The sequence below is a fragment of the Rhinatrema bivittatum genome, chromosome 6 (genome assembly GCF_901001135.1).
Source record: "Rhinatrema bivittatum chromosome 6, aRhiBiv1.1, whole genome shotgun sequence".
NCBI classification, from domain to species: Eukaryota; Metazoa; Chordata; class Amphibia; order Gymnophiona; family Rhinatrematidae; genus Rhinatrema; species Rhinatrema bivittatum.
Window position 1 is genome coordinate 314,282,596 of NC_042620.1, and position 27,914 is coordinate 314,310,509.

The following is a 27,914-nucleotide window of genomic DNA, read 5'->3' on the forward strand; positions in this document are numbered from 1 at the left end:
CGACAGCTGACAAATGCACCATGAACCGGGACTAGACTGGACCTTCACCTGATACCAACCCCATTCTCCGCAGCTTCAGGCTTTGGGTTCCAGGAGCCAGTAGGATTTAGGAAAGAGGGCATACAAAGGAAGAGAGTCCGGGGCTGGGTTAAGGTCAGGACAGGCAGTGGTCAGACTATTACCAGGAGAAGGCCAGAGGTCTGGGCTGGCAGCAAGCAAGGTGTAGACGAGGTCAGTAGGAAAGGTCAGTGGCAGGCAAGAGAGTAGTCTGAGTCTGTAGCCGAGGTCAATACCAGGCAGACAGGAGGGGGATCAGGATGAAGGAAGGCTAGAGACAGGACTGGGCAAGATGGACTGAATAGAGCAAGGTAGGCTGCATAAGGCAAGGCAGGAAGAACGAGGCAAGGCAGGCACGATGAGGCTAGGCAGGCTGGACACTGGAACAAGGCTGGGTCAGGAACACAGGAGTAACACGCTCTGCGGAAATCAGGAGTTTCTGTTGCTGAGGCAGCATTAGGGAACGTGGCTGGAGTTTATGTACCCAGCTGCGTGACATCAGAGCGCGCTGACAATCTGGTTTCCTGCCCCGGGTCCTTTAAATAGTGGCGTGCTACGCTTGCACACACCTGGGGGGGGGGGCCTTACCGGAGGAGCAGGGTTGTGGTGTCATGGTGGCATTCCCACCATCGAGGAGCTTCATGGCGTCCTGGGGGGAGTTGGCCGGTTGAGGTGCCTGTCATGACCAACCCATCGTTACAACTAGAGGGCTCAGAGATTGACATAGGGTCACAGAGCCTCTAAGAGTGGATGGCTTAGGACCCTCAGTAATAAATGCCTGTCTCCTTTAAGACTGTATGGATCAGGGCAGTGGCACCTCTAGGACAAAATGCCACAAGTACACAGCCTGTTCCTCTAGGACTGGGTTTGATTCTTGGATCATATCTTCTATTCAGGTTAGCCGAAACTAGGGATGCTACGGAAGCAGCATGCATAGCCCCTTCAGGATAGAGGAGGGAGACCTAGTCATGTGATAGTGATATCTAGTGACTGCATTTGCAAGCCCTAATTTTGCCATTTCTGAAGAAGTCCTGGTTTGTGGCCTCCAGCCTACGATAGTTGCTGTAATGACTGGGCAAAATGAGTTGGAAGGGGATATAAAATAGGGGGGGGGGGGTGAGGGGTAATCCCCAGATTATTGCGAAGGCTCATGGTGCCATAGCCCAACAGAGTCTGGATGTGAAGGGGCAGGAGGAAACTGCCAGGCCAAAATAAAAAAAAAAAAAAGTTTTGTTTTTTTTCCTGAAATACAAATATGCCAGAGGAAGCTGCTCCCTCTACTCTCCTGAAGTGGGAATCTTCAGGAGGTTGCTGTCTCCAGCAGAATGCTCTGGGGATGTGTGACAGTCCAGCTGAATGCGCCTCTGGTGCCGCAGAACAATGAAATGTAGACTCTGGGTGCCACAGGTCATCAGCAGGGCTGACTTCAGCCCTGCTGATGACCTTCAGCTCCGCATTGTTTGACGGTGCTTGAAAATGCACAACATGGAACTAAAATGCACAGTTGTTTGATGAAAAATTTAGCCAATGGCGGCTCATCCAAACGTTGACGTCCCCATTGCCCCTCTGGCAGAGAAGCCTCACATCGGTTTCTGCACTCCAGGAAATCTCTTTCCTAATCTAGCGAGCAAAAGTTGGTTTTAACAGGAAATCCTCCTCCTTCCTCTCTAACAGTTTCTGGTTCTGAGCAACAGTGCAGAAAGAAAAGTAGAGTGGTGTTGCAAGCCAGTGCTACAGCCCATCATCATATTATCTCATTATAATTTAGCACTGCCTCCCAGCGTCTTGGCCTAGTGTCACAACCCCAGTGGCACTTTGTAGAGTCGCACCTTAGCCATTCAGACAGGAGTTATGACGTGGTTTTGCAAACTAGGGCTAAGACCCAGAGCTATAAGGCTGTGCTATCTCCTACTGCTATAATTCAGAATTATAGGCCCCGGATTTCAGGGTGGCTGCATGGCCCTGTGGTAGTGCTGTGCGCCACCCTGTGGGAGACCTGGATGGACCTCTGAACCTGGCTTTTGCTGCTCATGCCAGCTGGGGCAGGGATCCTGAAGACGCGGCATTGGAGGGAAGGCGTTCCATTGCTCAACGGTGACACCTACTGGCCAGTCTTGAGTTCCAGATAGAGCCACAGACTGTGGCCCCCCCTAACCAGATTTTGTTGCTGCTATGGCTGAGCTTACTACTAGGTGTTACCACCTCACTCAAGTCAGCCTGAACATGCCGATCCAGTTCGGTTTTGTTCCACTGCACATTTTTCTTTGGGAAACCGGAATTCTATCTCCAAACTTGCAAGGGGGCAAAATCAGGACTGGACCAGCCGTTTCAGATTCACCAGGGTGCGGTGGGAACCCTAACTGCAGCAGAAGGGTTAAAAATGATGGTGGTGGGGGAAAGGAGATAGGGAACTCTGCCTAGCTGCAAATGCCAGCTAATGATGCCATAGCCTCTATAAGGGCCGGTCTGATTGAAGAAGCACAAAGGAGCAGGGGGAAACTGCCAAGCCATAAAATAAATGAATAATAATAGACACTGGGTTTTAAAGTTAATCCTCTGTAGTACAAAAAGTCTGGACTAGCAGAAGATTTTTGTGATGGGGCGGCTATGCTACTAATCAGGAGAGGTGAGGAGTGGTGGCAGAGGAGGAGCAGGGTCACTGTCTCTGAACTCTGAGAGCTGCAGCCCTATATATGGAGCTCCTGGTACTGGAACGCAGTGAAAGGACCTTTTACGTCCTCTTCAGTTACTTGAGCTGCTGGATCAAGCCCCCCTCCCTGTACTTACATATCACAAAATGAAGAAGCAGAGAGAGGGGTGGGACGGGGGAAGCCTGATAAGCTTGTACTCTGACCTTGTGACACTCAGCTACCTATGAGCAGAAATTCATCTTGAAACCTCCCAGTAAATAGCAGAACCCTTCTGATGGAGGGGCTCCTGGAATGCCCCGTTTCCGGTTTCGTGATTTTTAGGCATCTGTTAATTATGAGGTGATTACAGGCGGGTTTATACACTAACAGAAAGAACAATAGGCTTCTAGGACGCACAAGAACCATTCTTCCGAAATCCATGTTCGGTTTCCAAAATTTCCGTTTCTTATAGCTGTGGAAGGGAAGGAAAGCACGCAAGGCCGACCAGGGTCTGAGAGAGAGAAAGCCTGCTGGGGATGGGATCATCCAGAGCTGTAGCCAGGCAATTTGGCATTTTTGGCCAAGTGAAAATGTGCCCCCTCACCCTGTGCACAACATATATATATATATAACACGATAAATAAATCACACTGAGAAACGAGGGGCCCAGGTGTGGAAGGAAGTGGAAGCAGGGGTCAGTCCACATAGGCGTGCTCTACACACATAATCTCCACATTTACTTACAAATAGGCGAGGGCAACTGTTCCCTACCCTAAAAAACGTATTTATTCACTTGCGCATATAATATATCTCAATGACCTCCTTAATAATGTTATAATCACTGTTAACTATTGTAGTTTGAATGTAAACATATTGTATTTTAACTTGTTGTATTGTTATGAAATTGTGTTTGTTTTTATTATGTGCACCGCCTAGACAGATAGACTACTACCCCTTGGCGCGGTATATAAAAACTTTTAAATAAATAAATAAATAAATAAAATTAAATAGTAAAGGATACCCTCTGTCCCGTCTACAACTTGTATTATTTCACAAACTTTATAAAACAGAAATGCATGAATTTATATTAATCTGAAGGAAGGCGATCTATAATAGCCGTCAGGATGAAAGAAAAGAAATAGATGCCTGTAGTCTTAAAACAATCCTTTATTGCAGTGGAGACACAAGGGTAGCCCAACTCTGGCCGAGTTTCGCCGTTTCAAAACGGCTGCCTCAGGGGCTTACAATAATCTTCTTGAATTCATTAGTTACCGTATTTTTCGCACTATAGGACGCACCTGACCATAGGACGCACCTAGGATTTGGAGGAGGAAAATTAAGAAAAATAATTCTGTCCCCTTAATGGGCTCAGTACGGAGCTCCCCGCTGGTGGCAGTCCATGGGATATTTTTTTGGTTTTGTTTTTAGTAAGGCAGAGAACATCCACACAGGTACTTGCTGCTTTTCTCTCCCTCACAATCATACAAGGCTCTTTCACACTCACTAGCACTCTCCCCCACTCAACTCATTGGCTCTCCCTCACATATACACATACCCACAGACAATCACACACTCAGACTCTCTCCCTCATTCACACAGCTCTCTCACACCAGTTATTTTAAACTTTCATGACTGCTCCAAAGTTCAATAATAAATAGTCAGGGCTATATTACATTGATTAGGAGAGCAATTGCTCCTAATATTTCAACAGGTAGCCACTTAATCAGCACAGGCAGTAATTCTATTTGCTGGTCTGTGTCATGTGTCCTCCATCCCAGGCAGTATACCACCCCCATGACCCTCCAATACATCCAAACCACAAGGAGTGAAGTTCTTACTCTGGACTGCAAGAGAGGTCCTCCGGCAGAGCCCGAGCTCCCCGCCGGTCCCGGGGATGCAGCTCACTGCAAGATCGGCATGGAGCAGGTCAGTCATCATCTGTTTGAACCGCGTGGGCTACAGAGGCCCTTCCAGTTCAAACAGCTCCCTGCCGGTCTGCTGTTCCCAGGGTGCATCCCACTGCGAAGGCTGGCGCGGCACAGGTCAAATGCCAGCCATCCGAACTGGAGGGGCCTCTATAGCCCACGCAGTTCAAACAGCTGATGCCTGACCTGCGCGGCGCCGGCCTTCGCAGCGAGATGCACCCCGGGAACAGCAGACCGGCAGGGAGCTCAAGTTCCGCCGGCAGAATGTGACACACCCGCATCACCATGCTGATTGGGAGGGGGTGGGGAACGGCGCGCGAGAGGGAGAGACACTATCTTCGCTCCATAAGACGCACCCACATTTCCCCCCCATTTTTTGGGGAAAAAAAGTGCGTCTTATGGAGCGAAAAATACGGTATATATCGACTAAGAATATAATGTGATCATATAAAGAGCTGTATGATCTCTTATGTTGCGTCTTGAAGCATTCGCGATAGCAGAACTCCACTGCCTTTGCTAGTGGAGTTCTGCTATCGCGAATGCTTCAAGACGCAACATAAGAGATCATACAGCTCTTTATATGATCACATTATATTCTTAGTCGATATATAACTAATGAATTCAAGAAGATTATTGTAAGCCCCTGAGGCAGCCGTTTTGAAACGGCGAAACTCGGCCAGAGTCGGGCTACCCTTGTGTCTCCACTGCAATAAAGGATTGTTTTAAGACTACAGGCATCTATTTCTTTTCTTTCATCCTGATTTATATTAATCTGGACTTCAGATACATCACCCAACCATTAATTTCTTAAACACACATCCTCAGCCATAATCCCAGTTACCAGTCTCACGCTCTCCAGACTCGTACCCAAGTTTCACCAACCCCTGTTCATCCCAGTCCCCATTCACCCAATTCCCCATCTACCGGTGATTTCACATTTGCTGTTTTCCCTACACACCCATCCCCAATCTTCGTGCTTCAAAAATCCCCTCCCACCCAATCTCTCAGCCCCCACTTTCATCCTCAGTGCTCCAAGTACTGTTCTCTCCACACTGAATCTCTCTGCTCCCACCCACCCATGCCTCAGTTGCCACTCTTTCCACTCCTTGCTCACCCAGTCCACCAGTCTCCCTTCATCCTGACCCTCAGTGGCTGCTTTCCCCCCGAAAAAAGCAACCCATCTCCAATCTATGCTCCCCACATCCACCCCCAGTCTCCCATTTCCTCCTGCTGCTAATCTCCCAGTCCTCGTGTTCCCCCAATCCAAATCCCCAGGTGCTTCACTTCTTCTTCCTAACTCCTGGTCTCTGCTCTGCTGCCCAGCGCCCTAAGGTGCTACCCTTCCCCTCACCCCCCCCCCCCCCCCCCAGTTCCCACTCTGCTCCCTGCTGCCCCAGGTGCTGTTCTTCCTTCTCCACTTCCCAGCCTTTGCTTTCCCCCAAATGTCCTAGGCACTGTTCTCCTTCCCTCCTTCCCTCCCTCCCTGCTTCCCCATGATCCAGCCCAAGCGGGAAAGAAAAGCAGAGCTGGCCCTTTTCCTTTGCGCTCACAAACATGTTAGATGCTCTAGGGAACGCCACCTATTTCAAATGGTATCTTAGACTCTGAACCTCATGGGAGGGAGGGAAAGGAGTCAAGATGGCGCCACACATTTGGCTATTTCAGCCATATTAGCTGTTCAAAAAGAGGGAGATGGGAGTTGACTGACAGAGCTGGTTTGGCAAGGATTAGGTAACAGGGCTGTTAGTTGACAGAGTGACACTGTCATAACTATGGCCAAAAGGGGAGTTAACCTTCACTGTGGGGGTGAGAGGGACTGTAGTGGGGAAGCCCTACATCAGCAGCATTGGTGGACACTCAGAGTCAGCTGTGCCTGGCCACCTAGGCAATCAGCGAGAGGTCAGGGCTCTGTGGTCCTTTTATGGCGAGGTCTGTGACAAATGGAGACCAACTTATAGGACAGAGTATTGCTGGGACCAAATGCTCCATAGTAATCAGAACCCATCTTCCAATCACAAGGTGGATTCAAAAACACCAAAAGCAAATTGTGGGCCACAAGTTTCTGTTTGTGTGTTATCTGAATGGCCAAAATGCCATTTGGAATAATTATTATTATCCATATCTGTTGCACACTTATTTACATGTGCACAGTTTTAATAGGCACAGCTCCACTGCCCCAATCCTTCCCCAAATAGGTGCAAGTAGGACACACATGCACGCAGGCACACTGGGTATCGTTCATTACTATTTGTATTTTTCTCATCCACGGTGCTCTACAAACAGATGCAAGTTTATTAAGGTTACCTGGTGCGTACATTGTCAGAATGTGGCAAGCTCGCGTTCTGTTGCGCTGCCAGACTGGCTGTTATGTACGCCACTGATTAATGTCAGATGCTGTAGGGGCATGTCCTTTCCTTTTCTGCAAACTAGGCTCTGTATGGATCCTGAACAATTAGCCACCCTTATCCCCTTCCCTGGTGTCAGAGGGACAAGCATGGGCTATTGTGGAGAAAAACACAACCACAGAAAAACAGCCACTACCACAATTTATGGGCTTCCTTGCAGTTTATCGATCCGATCCGTAGCCTTGCACTTCTCTTTGCAGTTTGATTCTTTCTCCATTTTGGGCTTTCTTTGATTGACTAACAGGCTGCAGGTCGGATCAGGCTGCAGGTGCCTGTTCTCAGGGGGAAGTTGAGAAGACAGCTGGGGCGTCTGAGACACTCAGCTGTGAGGAGACAGGGCGGAGCAGCGCTGGCTCTTAAACAGAGGAGCTGCAGAAAAATCCCACAAGAAATGAACCTTTACAGATTCCCATAATATACAGGAAAACGTTCTGCAGGTTCCCAGTGATTATATAAAAAAAGGGGGAATGAATGGAACGAACAGCTGTTGAAGGTCTTGGAATGAGATTCTCTGAGCGAGGATGCGTGAGAAGACCAACATAAAACTGGAAGTGCTGTCATGTTATACAGGTAATGTGCTGCAATGCCATTCAAAAAAAATAAAGCAGTGCACTGAAACTTTGTAGGGCAGATATACACAGGCAGTGCTCTATTATCAAACAAATGCAGCGTGCTGCAGTGTCACCCATGCAGTGAGCTACACTGCGGCACACTGCCAGCGGATATTTGACACTCCAGTGCTCTGCCTGTGTATTTCTGTGTTACACGTACCGCCTACATCTGTTTATGTGACACTGCGCATGTCTTTCTGATGCTACAGCAGCACCGTGTATTTCTCTGTGACAGCGCGGCATACTGCCTGCATATGTCTGTGATTGTATGCGGCGCTGCCGCCCGTTGCCCACGTATGTCTGAAACCACTTGCCTGTATCTGTGTGACACTGCAATGCCTGGAAGCCTGATTAAGTACATAGCGGGAAAAATGAATAAATAAATAAACAGCAGCTGTTGGTCTCAGAACAGTCCTGCTTAAGTTCCTGCTTGCTTTCTGCAATTACAGGCTCTGGGAGTACCAACTATGGTGTAATTCTTTCTTCACACTCCTCCTCATTTCCTTCCCCAATCATCCTCACCCTTTATCCCCCTCTTCCCTCCCTATACTCATGCTCTGTCCTCTTCCTCCTGCAAACATCCCTAGTTCTGCTATCTCTGAGCTGTACAGAAATGCAAGTAAGGGGAGATCTGATAAGGTGCATGTCATCTGCTAGTAAATCACTCCCTTAAATTGCAAATAGAAACCTGACTTTCAAAAGGCCTGGGGCTGGGGTCTTGGAGAAGGCTGCACGGTGCACACTGAATGTTGCTTGTGTGCAGTGCCACTGAAGAACTGATGCCATACTGTACTGCAGTGCTAATGCAGCACATGCCCTAAATCGGTGACCGAGCAGTGGAATACCAGTGCTCGCCGATGACATTGGCAGCAGATTGCACCCTGGGAACCTCTTCCGGATAACGCAGACCTCGATGTTGAAGGAGACCCACCATCTGCCGCACACCCTGCTTGCTCAGTATATTAGTATACAGTATACCAGATGTGAAGCAGCTGATCTAAGCTGAGGAAAATCAAGCTGTGTTTTTCTCCTTCACAAATCTGGAACAGTTCATGTGGGGCCACACAGCCCACAGTTTGACTGTGGTTAGTGCACTGGGGGTTGCTAGCACACGGCATTAATGAAGTTTGTGTTTCTAATCAACACCGCCTCCATGTGAATTTCTCTCCATTCCACTGAGGAAGAAATGAATGCACCGCACTTCTTCCTTGCAAAAGATCAGCTGCCGCTAGTGATGGCCGTGTGCACAGGATCATTTTATCCGACGGGCAAAAGGGGCAGCTGCCAGGATCCCGCGGCATGCTTGAGACAGCCCGTCTCTCTTTTGCTATCTTTCTCACTCTGTCCACGTCTCTCTGCCACTCTCCAAAAAAAAAAAAAAAATCTTTCCGTTTTTAGTTTATCAGATTTATGGTATTTTCTTAAAAGCAAGAGGGAGGCGGGAATTAATACTTCACTCAGGGGCTTAATGCAGCCTTGCGAGAACAAGAACGCTGCACATGGGCTTGGGTGGGCAGAACATGACCTGGCTGGCATGGACTTTTATGTCCAGACACCTTCCTCCCCCACCCCCACCCCCTCATTATCTCTGCAACCATGAGGGGGGTTCACTGCAGAACTCCTGGGATCCGATGCACCGCAGTGCAGCCTCCAGGTTCCTTCCAAACAGGGGGACAGAGCTTTCTCCAAGGCCCTTAGGCTTGTGGATTGGTGCCTGTCTTGAACAATTACTCTCACTCTGCGATTTGGCGTACCAATAATAGAATCAGCCTACTTGAAGAAAGGTATAGAGTAGTGGAAGAGCAGTCCTTATGGAAGATGAATCCTATGTTCAGTTAGAATACAGTAATCACCTTAAACTTCCCTCCATCCGCACAGCACAGCTCACAAAAAATAACAAGAAAGAGCATTCTCCCTCGCCAGCCCCAAAATTTGGAACACACTTCCGACCGAACTAAGGATGCAACCCAACCTAAAAACATTCAAGAAAGATCTAAAAACCTGGCTGTTCCCCAAAGCATACAAAGACATCCAGGAGCAACACAACAGCCCCATCACAACAGACCTCCTAACCGGACACAAACATGACCACATCCCTCAGTCAACATAACTACCTGAACACTCATTTTTGCTAACAGTAAACATAACCACTCCACTTAATTGTTATCTGCTACCTTAATGTTACCTCAATCTGTACCGTTACCTGACTTTCTGTTACCTGACTGTAACTGTACCTGTTCCCATCCATATGTTTTACCTAACTATAATCATGATCTTTGTATTTCCCATTTGAATTTTCTTTCTCCGATCGAAACTTGTAAACAGTTATGATGGCAAAACCGAAGGACGGTATATAAAACTCGATAAATATAAATAAACAACTGCAAAGTCCTTTCCAGAAATTAATGGAAATTGCTTTGCTGAGTAAATAATGGTGCTTGGGTACGCCTTTCTCCTCAGGGATAGTCCCTGGTATCTGTACTTCAAAGGAAAAGCTCCACTCTTTCCTTGTCCTTCCTTCCTTCTCGCACCTCTTGCTTCCTCTCCATGTAAGCACCGGTTTGGTACTTTCTCCCCCCCCCCTCCCCTATTCACCAAGGTAATTGTGGCACCTGGAACAAGACCCGGACTTAAACGCCTTTGACTCTCCAGCTGTCTTCAGCAAGACCCCTGTGTGGTTTCCAGAGCCTATTCCGTCGAACCTCCACCAGCCCCCCCAAAAATATACCAAAAACGTGAAGAGGAAACCAGGTACTGGAAACCTCAACCTATTTCTGAACTATTTTATCTTCCAAAAATGGGACCAGAGCCTTTGGGACTGCAGCTCCTGCCCCAACACATAGCATCGCCTTGCTGGCCACATGCATCCAGGATTGTAACTCCTTCAACTCTTCTGTGGAACCCTCTGGGGGCTGCTGTCTAAACATCCCGATGGGGAATGCTCAGGAAATGCTATCGCCCCCTACCATGTACTCTTGCCAATTGCAATATGTCCTCCTTATTAGGCACATGCTTCCCAGTAGGGAACCAGTGGGTCCGTAAAAATGTCTTGTATTTCTCTGGGCCACACTTGGTTTAGCGTGATGTCTCCTGCAGTTCCCAGTGCTCTGGGGACAGATTTCTCAGCAAACTTGCAAACCACAGTATACTGTAAAGTTCAGATGTGTTATGCGATAAACAGACGAGTAAAACTGATAAGGTAAACTAAACATTCTCAAGCCGATGCAACAACCTGGTTGTTAAAACACTGCATGGTTTTAACGCATGGATTTAAAATTTTTGTAACTCCAGATGCAGCAAGTTAAGATTATGCTAATGCATCGGGAGTTAAAACAAGCAGGTTTCCATTAAAATGTGTTTGGCACAGGCTGAATGCACATTTTAGCTTGAGAAGGGGGGAGGGGGCAACCTTGACGGGCAGATCGGCTTTGAGTAAGTGTCGGCAGTTGCCATCAGTTAGCCAGATAAATATTGATTTATCCAGCTATTTGGCAACAAGTAGCATCTGAGTACTTATCCAACTGTCTTGTGCGGTTCACTGTTACTTAGTTGGATAAGTATTTATTTGGCTAAGTAGCAGCGAACTGTGCCAGATAGCAGGATAATTATTGACTTATCCGGTTATCTGGCAGCTATTACACTGTGCCAGATAGCAGGATGTTATGCCTGTCTGTCGCAGACGGCTGCGACCTCTCATGCTCACCTCTTTTCTCCCTATACCGTCAAGTCTCGGAAGAATGGCGGTCTCTGCTAATCCCCGCCAACCTCTCCGGCGTCCCCAGGACAGCGTCCCCAGTGCCATCTTGGCGTCCCCAGTGCCATCTTGAATCCGGAATTACTAGACCCTTTGTACACATCATGGCGGGAACCTCGGGGGCGTACCCTCCCGATTACGTCAACCCACTATTGTATTTAACCTGACCGGCCCTTGCCTTCTATGAGTTAGCAAGGAGTTCCGTCCTGCTGAGTCCGCCTCATTCAAGGACTTCCTGGTCCTGACTTTGCTCTTGGCATCCAACACTCTGAGTACCCACTCCTCGGGAGCTCTCCTGCATTCCCGGCTATCTGCTCCTCAGAGGGCCTACCTGCCTTACTACTACCAGACCTGCTTCTCAGGTCTCTCTTTCTCCTGGATCCATCTTTAGTGAGTACCTCTACTGACTTCTATAAGAACTGTATTGAGGATTCCCGCGGTGTACCTCGAACCTCGGGCCACTGCCACCATTCCTTCAGTAGAAGCTATTCAGCATTTCCTGAACTGCAGAGCATTGACACACCATCTACGGGAGTCACTTCCGGCATCTTTACCAGTTCTTCAACATCTACTATACAGACATCCTCGGCTTACCCCGCTCCGTGGGCCACTACCGGATCTGTATTCTTGAGGTGCCTACACCGTCAGAGGGGATCCCCGGCATACCCCGCTCCGCAGGTCATTACCGGATCTTCTCACCTGTGGCCGCGCTCTGTGTATTCCCCATTGCTCAGGACTGTGCTATTACATCTCCAGCTCTGTGGACATTACTTTTTCTTTCCTTCATAATAAAGTCTCTACTACTAGCTGTGTCCCATGCCACTGAGACTACACCTACTGACAGTGAGGCTCACAGGGCAGAGACACCTCTCATCTCAGCTCAGGGTTCACATTCTTATAAAAACATAACACAGGATAAGTCAGTACTTATCGGGGTAAGTAGCAGCAGCCGCTACGTAGCCAGATAAGTATTGATTTATTTGGGTAAGTCAGCAGTTTTCCATGGCTATTTTAAAAAAATTTTAAACTTTTTTTTCCCCCTTTTTCAGGAGGTGTGCTGGCCAAATGCAGTGTCTCTGCATTGGCAACTACTGCTTAATGCCCTCATTTGCATGGGATTTCCATGCAAAGGTGCTAAGCTGTACTCCTGTTTAGGGATGCGCATTTTCTGTACGCAAAACTCTTTGTTGCATCGGCAGTAAGTTTTGCGCACATAAAATGTGCATTCAAGTGCAGGAAAAAGGTGCGTGCGACTGAATGTACCTTTCTGCATCGGCCTGTCTGTCTGTGGGGGAAAACCGCTTTGATGAACCAGTCCCCAAAGTGCCAAGTACAGCACAGCTAGAGCCACTGAGTAGGAGATTTGTAAAAGGAGACTCAAACAAGATACTTGGACAAAATCTGGAAATGGATTTTAACCTGTCTCATGACCGCCACAATATTAAACCATTCTGATAAAACGGACTTTTAAAAAAAAGTCTGATCAAGACAATTAAGCAAGCCAGCCGGTGTCATGACTGAAGTGTCACTCTACCTGTTACCTCCTCATCTAGTATCCACAAACAATCCTCTTGGCCCGTGCAATGGAGAGGGCAAGCTGGAATTTGAACCCAGATACCTTATCGGAGAGCCATGGAACCAGTCCTTCACCCCCCCACCCCCCCCAGAAAGATCCCTGCTGTGATATGCTATGCAGAGGGAGAGTCCACTTCAGTAATGACCTGACAAAGGCGCAGATCAGTCAGAAGTGTGTGTTTGCTTCACCAGCCCAATCATATACCGAAGTGCAAGTAATCCCTTTGTAAATGACATCTAAATGTAATAAACACTAGGCGTAAACATTTCCACCCTGGTAAGTGGAGAACTTTGAGCATGGAAGAAGATGCTAATATATATATATATATACCTTACCCAAGGGCACGGACATTGTTTGATGAAAGTTACGATTTGATGTTTGGTAATGGATTCCAGCATGCATTACGATCTGACTGCTACTGAAACATATGTGGAACCACCCCTGGTGTAGATGGAATTAAATGGACTTATCCAGCTTCATACTGAGAATGTGCTGCAGAGCCAGGGTTAGAACCAGGGAGTCTCAACTCACAATCCTGTGTGCTTAACTACCAGCCCATATTGCCTCCTCATAAATTCTGACAGAATCTAAATGCTAAATCATATCTTATTTTAGTCAGAACTGCAGATGGGAGTGCTTTAAAGGCCTGAGGGAATATTTGTGAAGTAGGAAACAGGCCTGTCAAAAGAATCCAAGTTTACTGTACACAAGAATATTGGAAATTGTTTTCGTGCATTGAAGTACTGAGATCTTGTCGCCATCTAATGGTCATGTGACAAAACTGCAGGAGTCTTTTTTTTGGGGATGGGGGTGTGAGGGAGGAAACATTTATTAGGGGAAATTAGAATGTAGATACAGAGCCCTTCATCAAGGTCAAGGTCACTGGTTCCAGTATGGTTTAACTGGGTAGTGACCAAAATTGTTACTATCTGAAAGCCTTGATGACCTATGGGAAATGAGTTGTTGGGGTCAGTGCAGTTCTTAGAGAATTGGTGCCCACATCGCTAAAAACCAATATCACAGTTTAGACTAATTGGCACCATTGTTGGCCAAAGATTGCACAAGGATAGGAAATGAAAGATCCTCACATCCTTAGAGACAGTTTCTCCAGAGCAGGATTGAGGTACATTGGGCCTGATGAACTAAAAGGTTTTCCCCATATTGGGGTGAATTTACAAAGTCATTTATGCACACAAAATATGGATACATGCACATAAATGACTATTTGTAAAATTGTCAATGGTTTGTATGCATAAACATGCAAACCAATTTTGCACATACTTTTATACACAGAAAAGAAGCATTTCAGGAGATAGGGTGCTTTGATTTTATGCACATACTTCTGATTTTTAAAAGTGTGTGTGTAAATTCACACATTGCAAAGAGCAGGTGTATCATTTTACAGTGAATTTGTGTGTGTGTAAATTTGCATTAATTTCAAAGCAAACAGGCACGTAGCTGTCACATAAGCTACCCGCGGTGTTATAAAATTCCCCTCCTTGTGTTTGTAGGACCCAATGTGGCAGGATAGCGTGTGGGGAAAAGCTTGCACTGCTGCTGCCTGTGCCTCGGCTGCTCTGTAGTTCCAGTACAGGGTCGCTGAAAGAGTATTTGGTGTCCTTTGTGAACCTTTGGTCATGCATCCTCTCCCCCAACTTATCCCCAACATAGCGCTCCCTCCTACTGGTGGAAGTGGCTCCAGAACAGTGCTCCCTTCTTTGGTGATATTAGCGCTGACACAGCAATCCCTCTGGGCCCTGTGCTGGCAGGAATGGTTTCCCCGAAATCCCAAATTACTGTGCACTTTCCCGGTGCCGGAAGAAATTAGCGCCTACCTTTGGGTAGGCGCTAATTTCTGAAAGTAAAATGTGCGGCTTGGCTGCACATTTTACTTTCTGAATCGCGTGCGAATACCTAATAGGGCCGTCAACATGCATTTGCATGTTGAGGGCGCTATTAGGTTCGGCGGGTTGGACGCGCGTTTTCCGCCCCTTACTGAATAAGGGGTAAGGGAAAACGCACGTCCAACGACAGGCTAACAGTGTGCTCCGTCACTGTACTGTATCGGCCTGAATATGAGCTCACTAAAAATTGTGAAAGGTGTATTTTTCAACTTGCAACGAACCAGTATCTATTGTATGGGGAGTAGCTTCACTGCCGAAGGTATGAAGGCGTGAACCAGAAAATTATAACTCATGGGAGTAACCATTTATATTGAGTGAACAAAAGAAATTGTTACATACTAATTTATATTAAAATGAAGTTTATCAAATGTTATCATATTAGGATGGTTCAGAAAAATAATTTTTGTAGTCGGGGGGAGTGTGATGGGGCTATGCCAGTCAGTAATATTATCCCTAACGAGCCGATACAGAAAACTTTGCGGGAGAGCCGGCGAGCGCCCGCTCTCCCAACGCACACCAAGGCCACTCTCCTGGGCGTGTGATTCAGGAAGCCCAGGTATACAGATTAGAGCCCGGGAGTAAAAGGGAGGCGTTAGGGACACTAGTGCATCCCTAGTGCCTCCTTTTGGACAGAAGCAGCGGCTGTCAGCGTGTTTGACAGCCAACGCTTAATTTTACTGGCGTCTGTTGTCGAACCCGCTGACAGCCACGGGTTTGGAAAATGGACGCCGGCAAAACTGAGCATCCGTTTTCCAACCCGCAGGCTGCGGGCAGATTTTTTTTTTTTTTAATCTTTGGGGCCTCCAACAATATCAGTATGATATTAAGTCGGAGGGTGTACAGAAAAGCAGTTTTTTCTGCTTTTCTGTATACTTTCTCGATGCAGGCTGAAATTAAAATGTGCGGCTTGGCTGCGCATTTTACTTTCTGTAACGTGCGGGACTACTAATAGGCTCATCAACATGCATTTGCATGTCGGGGGGGTTGGACGCACGTTTTCCACGCGCTATTACCCCTTACTGTATAAGGGGTAAAAATAGCGTGTGGAAAACGCGTCCAAATGGGGGCTAACGGTGCGCTCAACCTGATTTTTACTATTTAGGGGCAGAAGGAGAGTTTTTTTGATATTTTTAATTCGTCCCATTGCTTTAACCCAACTTTTTTGGGGGATAGGCTTTTGGGGTATAAAGTCCTTGGAAGCATGTCTAGTGCCTAAGAGTAAAGGGTTGGTGAGTTGGAGAATGGAACGGAGATAGAAGGAAGAGTGAGGAGCTGAAACCCTCCCTGGGTTTCAATAGAGATGGATTGGAGGGCTGGAGATTCCCCAAGGATCTCACAGAAGGCAATTCAAGCATTTGGTGAAGAGGAATTGAGGAAGAGATTTATGAGATGACTTTTTTCGATTTTGTCTGACCACTGCCTGAGGGAAGAGTATGCCTTTGGTATCCCAGAGGACTGGAATCAGAGATCTTTTTGCCCATTCGACCAATTAACAGATGGGATGAAGAGAAGAATGTAGACTTTTGAGTCAATAACTCAAGAGATGTATTTTTGAGTTTGGATTACATTTGAAGAGTGATTGTTTTGAACCCAGTTTTGATATTGTGCTTGGGGTACTTTATTCCCAGCCCAGTTCATTCCAGAACTGGAACTACAGTCTAGTTATCCCACTCTTACTGGTGAGGATATTTTCAGTCAAGATGAAGGTGCAAGAGCAGGAAGGGAAGTGAACTGAAGAAGGATGGACAGAGAATCCATTTGCTTTTTATTGATTATTGGATGTATGTTGATTCTTATTTTTGTAATTCTGACCTGGATCCTCTTCTTTAAGTTACAGTAAAGACTATATTTTCTTTGAATGTCAACAGTGGACTCCAGTGTTTTTTTTGCGTGAACACTGGAGTGGACTTATTAGGGGGATGGAAGGACCCTTTTATGATTCTTGGTTTCTTCCCATTGTGTTGATTTTGGCTTTTCTACTCTTATAAGAACATAAGATATGCCACACTGGGTCAGGGCAAGGGTCCATCAAGCTCAGAATCCTGTTTCTAACAGTGGCAAATCCAAGTCAGAAGTACCTGGCAAGAACCCAAACATTAAATAGATCTCAAGCTACCGTCATATGGATTTTTCCTCTAGGAACTTATCCAAACCTTTTGTAAACCCAGTAACACTAACTGCTGTAACCACATCCTCTGGCAATGAATTCCAGAGCTTAACTAATTAACTTAACTTATTCTTCACTATCTGGAATCTTCTGGGAATACTTGATCTAGAGTATGAAGTGGTCACAGAGATTGTGATCGACAGCACCATGGGGCCTCAGAAAAGAAATCTTCCTCGCCCGCCCCACCTGCCCCGTCCGTACTTGAACCTGGATCTATAGAACCCCTACTCAAGGATAAAGCACCAAAACGGGGGATCCGCTACACTAGTTTTTCGATGAGCAGTGGATTCCATAGTCCTGATTAGTCTCAAAAGAAAGATGTGTACTCTTAAGATCGGGAGGGGGGGGGGGGTGTCACTTTTTGTTGCTCAGAATTTTATCCTCTTGCCCTTCTACCCCAGTACAAACATATTAGGTCCCAAGTAATAATTATTTTTACCATTGATACAAAAAGGGGAGAAAACCTTTAGCACACAGGCCCCATTGTCTAAGTTGGTGGTTCTAATTCTAGTCCTTAGGTCTCCCCTAAAACTCTGCTTTTTAGGAGAATCAAAGCATGCAAGTTAACCCCAGTCTGTAGATCAAATTATAGAAATATGTTTAATGAATATTCAGTGTGACGATCCTGGAAAGCCAGACCATTTTGGGGGTTTGAGGGGGGAGGGTTGGAATTGAGAGCCACTGGACTAATCCACATAATGAGTTTTGAAGTATCCATGGACCCTGATCATACCATGCCTGCATCTTCTCATCAAACTGTCCTGTTTCTGCCATATGTAATGCGCTGTGAGTCAGTGTTTCTCAAGTCAGTTCCTTCAGTACCCACTAGCCAGCCTGGCTGCACAAATATCCACTATGACTATGCCTCTGTTGCATGCAAGTCCAACTCTTGCATATTCATTGTGGATCTCCTGAAAACCAGATTGGCTAAGCGGGGAGTACTCCAGAACTGGTCTGAGGAACATTGTCCTAAGTAACATAGTTCTTCTGCTCCCTTACTTCTCTGTCAGACTTCCCCATATATTCATCAGTCCCATGGTTTGCCTGCCTAGATGCTCTTATTCCCCTCTCTTACTGAGAAACCTTTGGACTTATCTTCTGATGGAAGTAGTAAATAAAGGCAGGCAGGGTGTGGGGCCTGGTGCACAAGCACTTTGCTAAGTCTTCCCATCATGAGTCTCCAGACTTGACGTGGGACCAGGGGTAACCAGAGAGCTATGCCTTGTTGTGAATGCCATTAACAGGGTGCAAGGGTGCCCTTGTCACAGCGCTACTGGCGCTTCCGCTGACACCAGTGGCAACCCAAGAACCTTTTGGAAGCTGTTGCCGAATCCTCTCCTTTTCAGTTTCTTCTTTTCTCTTTTTGTTGTAGCTGGCTCTAACTTGGACCCGGAGAGTAAGAAAACTGCCCACTCCAAATTGTCATGGCAACAGCCTGTGAACGTGTTCCTTGCCTCAGGCAGGCCGCCCTGCGTAGAGGAGCTGCATCAGGAGGCTCAGCTTAATCTCCAGAGCTTGCTGCAAGGTACCACAATGGGTGTGAGGGAGCGATGGGAAGGAACCAGTGGGGTGGGCACAGGGGGCAGGACAGAGAACTGTCCAGGGTGTGTGTGTTTTGCTGAGCTCAGAACATGGTTCTCTATCAGTGTATGTAAAAGATATGTATTGCATACATTATACTGTATATGAAAGGTGTGCATGTGTATCTTTATCTACATACATACCATACAGAGTACGTTAGGGGCTTTTTGCTTGTTTGAGAGAGAGACTATAGGTAAGCATATACTGTGGACATGTCATTTTAAAGCTGCATATTATTTCTGCTCTGTATTTCCTCTTGTGGGCAGAAACTAGAGGGGAGGGATAGGAAGGACAGGCAAAAGTGCACGTGAAAACAATTGTCCATTCATGGGCCATTAAAATAAAAACCTAGACACATTGTCACATTATGTGGGGGTGTCTATTTGAGACCTTGTTACTGCTCCCATATATTTACATCTTTTTTATTCTAATGCTGTGCACTGTTTACTTCTGTATGACTTGTGTGTGATGATTAAGGTGAGCAGATGGCTATAGGTCATTAGTACAGATTGAGTTAGTCCTGGTTGTTCCCCCATTGCATTTATGGATTTTTAGTGTTACTTATAGAGAAAATACAACTCCGTAGATGCAGTGGGATAAAATCGGGATTCATGGATTCATCCATTAATCCTACTTATGTTGTAAAGCAAGCTAGGCATGGAAGTAACTAACCTAACCGGGGGAGGGGGGGGGGAGTTCATCTGTTGAGGGTACAGGGGGACTGCTACCCCAGGGTTTAAGCAGGGCAGGCCCAAATCCTGGCCTGCAGCAGTTCTAACAAAGGCAGGGGTCCATGTGGATGCATGCAAGGAGATGGGCTTGAGGAAATCAGGAATGTAAATGAATGCATGCTAGAGTGAAAGCAGGGGAGGAAAGTGCAGGCATGCATTCACAAGGGCAAGGATGAAGAAAGCAGGACTGTGAGTGGATGCACGTCATCAGAGAGGATGAGATTTCTGGGTCATCATGCTGAGGAGTCCCACCAACTAGAAAAAGATCACTTAGGGCTAGATGATTCAGAAAGGAACTTAGGGTAAGTGAGTGTGCAGTAGCAGAAGATGTAATGCTGTGCACTTTCAGAAGGCGAATACAATTTGTAAATTAGTTATTTTCTCTCAGTTTTGGATGTTTCAGACTTCTGGTCTTATTTCATTCTGTTCAGCTATGGGGCCTAGTTTTCAGACTGTGATAATACGTTAGTGTGTGTTTTTAGTAAGTGGGCTCCCATCAATCTCAATAATGTCTATTTACTAACAACGCCCAATATTACTTTTTGATATATAGGCCCTTTGTTAGAAAATGTGACCAAGGCAGAGCTGACAAGTTGCCCAGTTCCAAGAAGGAGATTTTAGGCCGGCCCTGGATTTTCTGACGGTCCCATTCTGGTGCAATATGGGACCTGTTGCACTGATTTCAGTGGGTAGAATTGGGGACTACAAATACACCACACCGCTTTGGGATATAAGTTTAAAACCAGAACTGGTCAAAAAGTCTCCTTCCTGGAACTATATAATTTGGCAGCTCTGCCAAAGTGTGTAAAAGAGTAGGGCACTGCTGCTTTAAATGCATCTCCAGGTAGCTGAAGACTACTCGCTCACAAGCCTGGAAGCTCCTTTCCTGTTTGACATTACAGAGATGAGGGGAGTATGGGTGCGCCATTGAGCTCCAGTGCTTTAGTCAGTGGGGTTTTCAGGCTCTTAAGCCAGTATTCAAGGCTGATACCTAACTACTTCTTTCAGGCCTGCCTCTTAACTCTAGTTTTCATTTGCTATGCAACTGAAAATATATATATATATATTTTTTTTTTATCCAGGCTGCAATATTTCAGACAAGAAATAAACAGTAAAGAGACATGCCAGAGTGCTGTGAAGCCAGTTTTGTGCTTTTTATTTGAGTGGAAGGTCTGCATTGTTTCCCACATCCCAGCTGTCACCAGGAGAACCATCAGTGAACGGTTTAGAATCCATATTTCAATAAAAAATGGGAGGGGGAGTGCCTAGCAAGGAGGGGGCAGGAGGAAAAGAGGAAAAAATGGAATCTTCATTCGTGGAAAAAGTGCATCTCACACACTCTCGTGCTCTCCTGGCCTTCAGCAGGACCATTCTACAAGAAGTGATGTCGCAGATCTGTTCATCTGCTATGGGACTGGGTTTCTGAATATCACTAGTACTTATCATCTTTGCGGAGGTTAGGGAGCATATGTTAGGTCGGAAGCCCCTATGAAGCTGCAGGTCTGTTACTGACTGATTTAAGGAAGCTAGAGTTAAAGTCTTGGGTTAGGCTGCAAAGTGCATTCGGTATGTAAAACACAGAGGTTGTCAAACATAATTTAGTCTGCTTATCCACATCTAGATTACCATCATCAGTGGAAATCTTTTCTTGCAAAAACTAATGAGCACAGCTATTCAGGGAACTGTTGCAAACCCACCAGAGGCCTATAGTGCATGCATTCTGTTATAGCAGGAAGGATTTGCCCCATGGATTCCTGAACAACTGGGCAGATTAGAATTAAGCTGCATGATTTTACATCTTGATAGTCTTGGTGCAGACTAAGTGTTTTTGAAGTCCAAGTAGAAATAAGGGTTAACAAGTAAGTTGCAGGAAATATCATTTTACTGGACTAACTTAATACCTTTTTGATTAGCCTTGGAGAGATATGCTCCCTTCATAAGGTCAGATAGACTAACATGACAAACTTGCCACTTTATTCCTGTGTCCAAAGAAGAGAAGAGAATTTTATCTTGAAATTCCTATTAAGTGCCCCAGGATATGCCTTTTCAGTGAAGGATATTGATTTTACTTAGATACAGTTCCAGTAGGTCATTATTATACATCTTTGGTCAATTGTTTATTTTAGCATTATCATTTTGTTTTATTGTAACTACTTTTTCTTTTGATTTAATTCATGGAACTTTTTTAGTCTCTTCATTGGCTTTTAATGTGTTATTTATCTTTTCTGCCTTGAACCTGGATTATCCAGGTAAAAGTGGATTATAAATGCTAATTTAAGTTAAATTAAATATCAGATTTATATGGTATGAGCTGAGGTGAGATATTAAATCTATGGAGTTGGAAGTATTACAAGAGAGGACATTTCACAGACATAAGAACATAAAAAATTGCCATGCTGGGTCAGACCAAGGGTCCTTCAAGCCCGGCATCCTGTTTCCAACAGAGACCAAACCAGGCCACAAGAACCTGGCAAGTACCCAAACTCCAAGCAGATCCCATGCTACTGATGCCAGTAATAGCAGAGGCATTCCCCAAGTCAGTTTGATTAATAGCAGTTAAAAGACTTCTCCAAGAACTTATCCAAACCTTTTTTGAAGCTAGCTATACTAACTGCAGATTGACAAACTAAAGAGTCGCAAATAACCTAGACTGGATGGTATGCATCCTAGAGTACTGAAGGAACTAAAAAATGAAATTTCTGATCTATTAGTTAAAATTTGTAACCTATCATTAAAATCATCCATTGTACCTGAAGACTAGAGGGTGGCCAATGTAACCCCAATATTTAAAAAGTGCTCCAGGGTTGATCCGGGAAAGTATAGACCAGTAAGCCTAACTTCAGTGCCGGGAAAAATAGTGGAAACTATTCTAAAAATGAAAATCATAGAGCATATAGAAAGACATGGTTTAATGCAGAGCTTTCCAAACTTTTCATGTTGGTGACACACTTTTTAGACAAACATAATTTCACGACACGGTAATTCAGTCTACTAGTAAACCAGAGGTTAAAGGTTAAACGAACGAAACATATTTCGACAATTTATGTATGTTTCCTTAAATATATACATAAATAAAATGTTTCACGACACAACCTATCTCATGAAAACCTTAAATTTATATTAAAAATATATATTCCAAGATTCATGTTATTGTTATAATTTATGAGAAACAATAATAAAACAAATTGTCTGTCCCCCACACACTCATCTCTCTCCTCCCCCCAGCACATGTCTGGCCCCCACACACTCATATCTCTCCCCCTCAAGCACATGTCTGTCCCCCCAGCACGTTTGCCCCCCACTCACTCATCTCTCTCCCCCCAGCACATGTCTGGCCCCCACACTCATGTACCTCGTCTTTTTGATTGTTGCCAGTTAAGTGCTTCACTCCCTTCCATGATCACCAGACACTGCTGCTTGCAGTCAGCACTCCTCATGGCCAGGCCTCATCGGCAGCAGCAGCCAATGCAAGGATGGCTGGGCTCGTTCCACCCACCAAGCCCCCCAAAAAAACGCGATTGACAGCAAAAATCACCCAATAATAAGCAACCCATAAACTGAAAAAAAAAAGTGAATCTCTAGAAAAAAAAAAGCCCAAACTCGCATCAGATTTGACCGGGCTTGCGCGACACACCTGCACACTGCAGGCGACACACTAACGTGTCCCGACACACAGTTTGGAAAGCTCTGGTTTAATGGATAGTCAACATGGATTTACTCAAGGGAAGTCTTGCCTAACAAATCTGCTTTATTTTTTTGAAGGGATTAATAAATAAAATAAAGGTGAACAGGTAGATGTAGTATATTTAGATTTTCAGAAGGTGTTTGATAAAGTCCCTCATGAGAAGCTTCTAAGAAAACTAAAAAGTCATGGGATAGGAGGTGATGTCCTTTTGTGGATTACAAACTGGTTAAAAGACAGGAAACAGAGATTAGGATTAAATGGTCAATTTTCTCAGTGGAAAAGGGTAAACAGTGGAGTGCCTCAGGGATCTGTACTTGGACCAGTGCTTTTCAATATATTTATAAATGATCTGGAAAGGAATACGACGAGTGAGGTTATCAAATTTGCGGATGATACAAAATTATTCAAAATAGTTAAATCACAAGCGGATTGTGATACATTACAGGAGGACCTTGCGATACTGGAAAATTGGGCATCCAAATGGCAGATGAAATTTAATGTGGACAAGTGCAAGATGTTGAATATAGGTAAAAATAACCCTTGCTGTAGTTACACGATGTTAGGTTTCATATTAGGAGCTACCACCCAGGTAAAAGATCTAGGTATCATAGTGGATAATACTTTGAAATCGTTGGCTCAGTGTGCTGCAGCAGTCAAAAAAGCAAACAATGTTAGGAATTATTAGGAAGGGAATGGTTAATAAAACGTAAAATGTCATAATGCCACTGTATCGCTCCATGGTGAGACTGCACCTTGAATACTGTGTACAATTCTGGTCACCGCATCTCAAAAAAGATATAGTTGCAATGGAGAAGGTACGGAGAAGAGCAACCAAACTGATAAAGGGGATGGAACTGCTCCCTTATGAGGAAAGGCTGAAGAGTTTAGGGCTGCTCAGCTTGGAGAAGAGATGGCTGAGGGGGGATATGATAAAGGTCTTTAAAACCATGAGAGGTCTTGAACGAGTAGATGTGAATCGGTTATTTACACTTTTCAATAATAGAAGGACTAGGGGGCACTCCATAAAGTTAGTAAGTAGCACATTTAAGACTAATTGGAGAAAATTATTTTTCACTCAATGCAATTAAGCTCTGGAATTTGTTGTCAGAGGATGTGGTTAGTGCAGTGGCAATTTCTTATGTTCTTATGCAAATGTAAACTGCACACAGTTTATGCTTCCATCCAGCACTGAGTCTGGGAAGGGGAATAGGGGGGTAGGTGGTAAGGTGCACCATATCTTAAGACTATGAGGCGTGGGAGGAAGGAGTGGGAGGGGCCGATGGTAGCAGTATTTTACAATTGTGAAAGATCCAGAGAAGGGTCTGGGAGCAGGATACGACCTGCAGACCATGGTATGTTAGTAAGTGGCAAAGGGGATTGGGGGTAGGAATTGCATGGCCTGACATGGGCATTATGGAAAGTTTGTGGAGAAAGCTGAAAATCATGCTGTAGGCACTTTACTAATTTTTTTTTTTTTTAAATTCACAATTGCTACTTAACTGGATATCTTTTGAAGATATCCGCTTAAGTAGGAAGTTATCCAGCCACTTATCTGGCTACATGTAGCTAGATAACCATAGACAAGTATATTCCGTGGGACATTTATCCTGCTGAGTATATGGGACAGGTTATCCCCTGTGATGAGGTTGGGGGCTGATGTTTGCAGGGGAGTGTGGAGGCAGAAGGGAGACACAGTGAAGAGCTGGAAGAACGAAAATGGGGTTAAAGGGATTGGGTAAAATCGTAGAGCCCTGGTTTGTGAATAAACTGGGGAGAATGGAGAACAAAATAATAGCGGAGGATAAGAGGCAGCAGGGAATGCTGGAACCCTGGGGGGTTCTTGGTGAGGGTTATAGGGGTAGCGGTGCATGGAAGAAAATGAATGATGCAAGAGGGGAGTATTTGTGGGTATAGGATTTGTGGGAGGGCAGTGTTGGTGTAACTTTAAAAGAAGAGGGATGTCTGAGAGCTTAAAAGTGTTGAACTGGACTTGAGGCAGAAATATGAAGTGAATAAGTTGGGGAAAATAGTTCTAGCTGTGGCCACTCTCAATAAACAACAGGACAAAATCTCCACAGTCCACAAATCTCCCATGACAATCTAATGATCTATTCATTAGATTGTGAAAAAAACCACGGGCTATACATTAGAAGATATGCAGCAATTTAAGCAGCTGAGAAATTTGTTACAATAGAGCACATTATGTATAACCTCTGGCATTCTCTCCCCGGAAATAATTCAGCTCTGAATGTAACAGGAATAATAACTTTAATACAGCACTAGAAGCCTTTTTCTCTTTTTGTTTCATAGCTGATTGTTTTTCAGAAGAGTATGAGGAGCGGTATGTGGATATCAAGGTCACTGGTGAGACATTTCGTTATTGCTCCCATTCCCCGACACAGGGATTCACACCTGAGATCGGCCACAAGCAGCCAGTCAAGCGCCTGGAGTTTGTGTATCTGGTAAGTTCTTTCCAAAACAGAAAGTTCAGCCTAGAAGAGACAAAATTCTTTGCTGGTTATGATATCTTATGCTGGACTAATAAAAGCTTTCCAAAGATTTAATATAATTATTTTGCAATTTTTTTTTCTTATTTGCTAACATATCAAGATACTCTTAGCAAGGAACAACATAAAATTTCTATATAATAAAATAAGACACAAAAAAAAACACAACACAAAATCTAAAAATTAAAAAAAAACCCAGAGGATTCAGACCCCTTCTAGAACGAAGTGCCTTGATCAAATTCCTGAAAAGAGAAAAGTTCAAGTTTATTTACCTGGCCACAGTTTTTCCATTCTTAAATGAGGCAACTGGCTATGTTCATTAGTTGTCAAAGAGGACTCCACTCACTAGATACCAAGGAGGACTACTCTCCTTTCACTTGGGTGAATCTTAGATTTGTGAAAGAAACATTTCATCTGCAGTACCATGTAGTCCTTTGGCATTGCATCAGCTCTGTGGGTTTTCACCAATAGCCAAACTATTATCATGACATAGTTACACAAACTGGGGTTTATGTGTTTCCTTAGTTGGATAGCTGACTGATCAAGAACACATCTTGTCAGGAACAAATGAATCCTTGCAAGTCACTATCAGGTGCTGAAGTCACTAGAGTTTACCATCAATAACCCAAATCTCATCTGAACTCATTACCTTAATTGGATTTAATTGGTCTGTTAGATGCAATCTCTTCAGAAGCAGAGCCAATTATATTGTGGCTTCAGTGTGAGAGAGGGTGCAGAGTCAGTAGAATTCATCTTGCTCCATGTTCTGGATGCTGGGCCTGTTGGCCTCCACAGTGCATGTGATTCCTATGGTATGCCTCCTTATGAAGCAAGCCCAATGAACTTTGAAGTTTCAGTCAGGCCGATACAGTAAGGGGTAATAGCGCATCGAAAACGTGCGGCCAACCCCCCCCCCCCCCCCCCGAAACTAATAGCGCCCGCAACATGCAAATGCATGTTGATGGGCCTATTAGTTATTCCCACGCAATTCAGAAAGTAAAATGTGCAGCCAAGCCGTACATTTTACTTTCAGAAATTAACACCTACCCAAAGGCAGGCGTTAATTTGGGCTGGCAAGAGTACAGAAGAGCAGAAAAAACTGCTTTTCTGTACACCCTCCTACTTAATATCATAGCGATATTAAGTCGGAGGCCCCAAAAGTAAAAAAAAATAAAATAAAAATCGGCCCATGGCCCGCGGATCGGAAGACGGATGCTCAATTATGCCGGCGTCCATTTTCCGAACCTGTGGCTGTCAGCAGGTTCGAGAACTGATGCCGATAAAATTGAGCATCGGCTGTCAAACCCACTGATGGCTGCCGCTCCTGTCGAAAAGGAGGTGCCAGGGACGTGCTAGTGTCCCTAGCGCCTCTTTTTACCATGGGCCCTCATTTGCATGCGGGCCGATACTAAATCGCACGCACAGGAGAGTGGCCTGTGCGCGCGTCGGGAGAGCTGGCGCTCGCCGGCTCTCCCGCACTTTTTTCTGTATCAGCTCGAGTGGAATCAAGCTTTGTAGACTTTTCAGGATTGCATCTATGTTATTGAAAAGCTCAAAAACTTCCTGTCTTGGTGGCTTTCCCATTCCAGCTGGACAAAAGGATTACCCTTTCAAATTTTCTTCACCAAATTGTTCTCACCACAAATGCATCCAAACTGGACGGAGAGCCCACTTACATATACCAGCTCTGCCGACGCGCGCACAGGCCACTCTCCTGTGCGTGCGATTTAGTATCGGCCCGCATGCAAATGAGGGCCCATGGTAAAAAGAGGCGCTAGGGACACTAGCACGTCCCTGGCACCTCCTTTTCGACAGGAGCGGCGGCCATCAGCGGGTTTGACAGCCGATGCTCAATTTTGTCTTCCGATTAATTAAAGATGAACTGTATAAGTAATGATGTATATATTGACGCTTAGCTCAAAATGAACATCATCAATGTAACTGTGTTGTTAGGATGTGACACCTCATATTTTGTGTGGAGCCTCTCAATACTTTTCAGAGGGTGCTCTCGTCAAGTCGTTTTTCAAGCGTTAACCATGATATGTGGACTCGGTTATACGCTGTATGGACTCGTTGATTTTATAATCACTGGTGTCAGCAATCCCTGATCTTAAAGCAATGGATTTGCAAACATGAAACAGAAAAATTTTTTTAAAGAATTTTTTAAGGTTAATTATGCGATGGAAAGCGTTCACTTATCGTATTCTGCTGAGCGTGCATGGGTGACAGCTTTTTTTCACAAAACACCGGTTTAAACCCGACACGTCCGTGTTTCGTGGACTTCTTCAGGGGTTTTTTACTTTCTCAACGGTGTATAGTTGAAAGCTTGTCCCATCTTATAGACGCTTCGTGCGCGATCACAGCTTGAAAAAGCCCACCAA

The 27,914-nt window shown here is 45.1% G+C and overlaps 1 protein-coding gene across 5 annotated transcripts in view; it reads left to right on the top strand.

Annotated features, from left to right (window-relative positions):
• NHSL2 (NHS like 2) overlaps positions 1 to 27,914 on the top strand; it is a 540,965-nt gene that overhangs the window by 431,524 nt on the left and 81,527 nt on the right. For 3 of the 5 annotated variants that reach the window (XM_029607539.1, XM_029607541.1, XM_029607543.1), the window contains exons 2-3: positions 18,402 to 18,554; positions 25,337 to 25,488. In XM_029607539.1, the coding sequence (XP_029463399.1) occupies positions 18,402 to 18,554; positions 25,337 to 25,488 (305 nt within the window). Of the gene's footprint in view, positions 1 to 7,450; positions 7,588 to 18,401; positions 18,555 to 25,336; positions 25,489 to 27,914 lie in introns of those variants that run through there. The other 2 variants (XM_029607542.1, XM_029607540.1) reach the window with 2 other exon arrangements.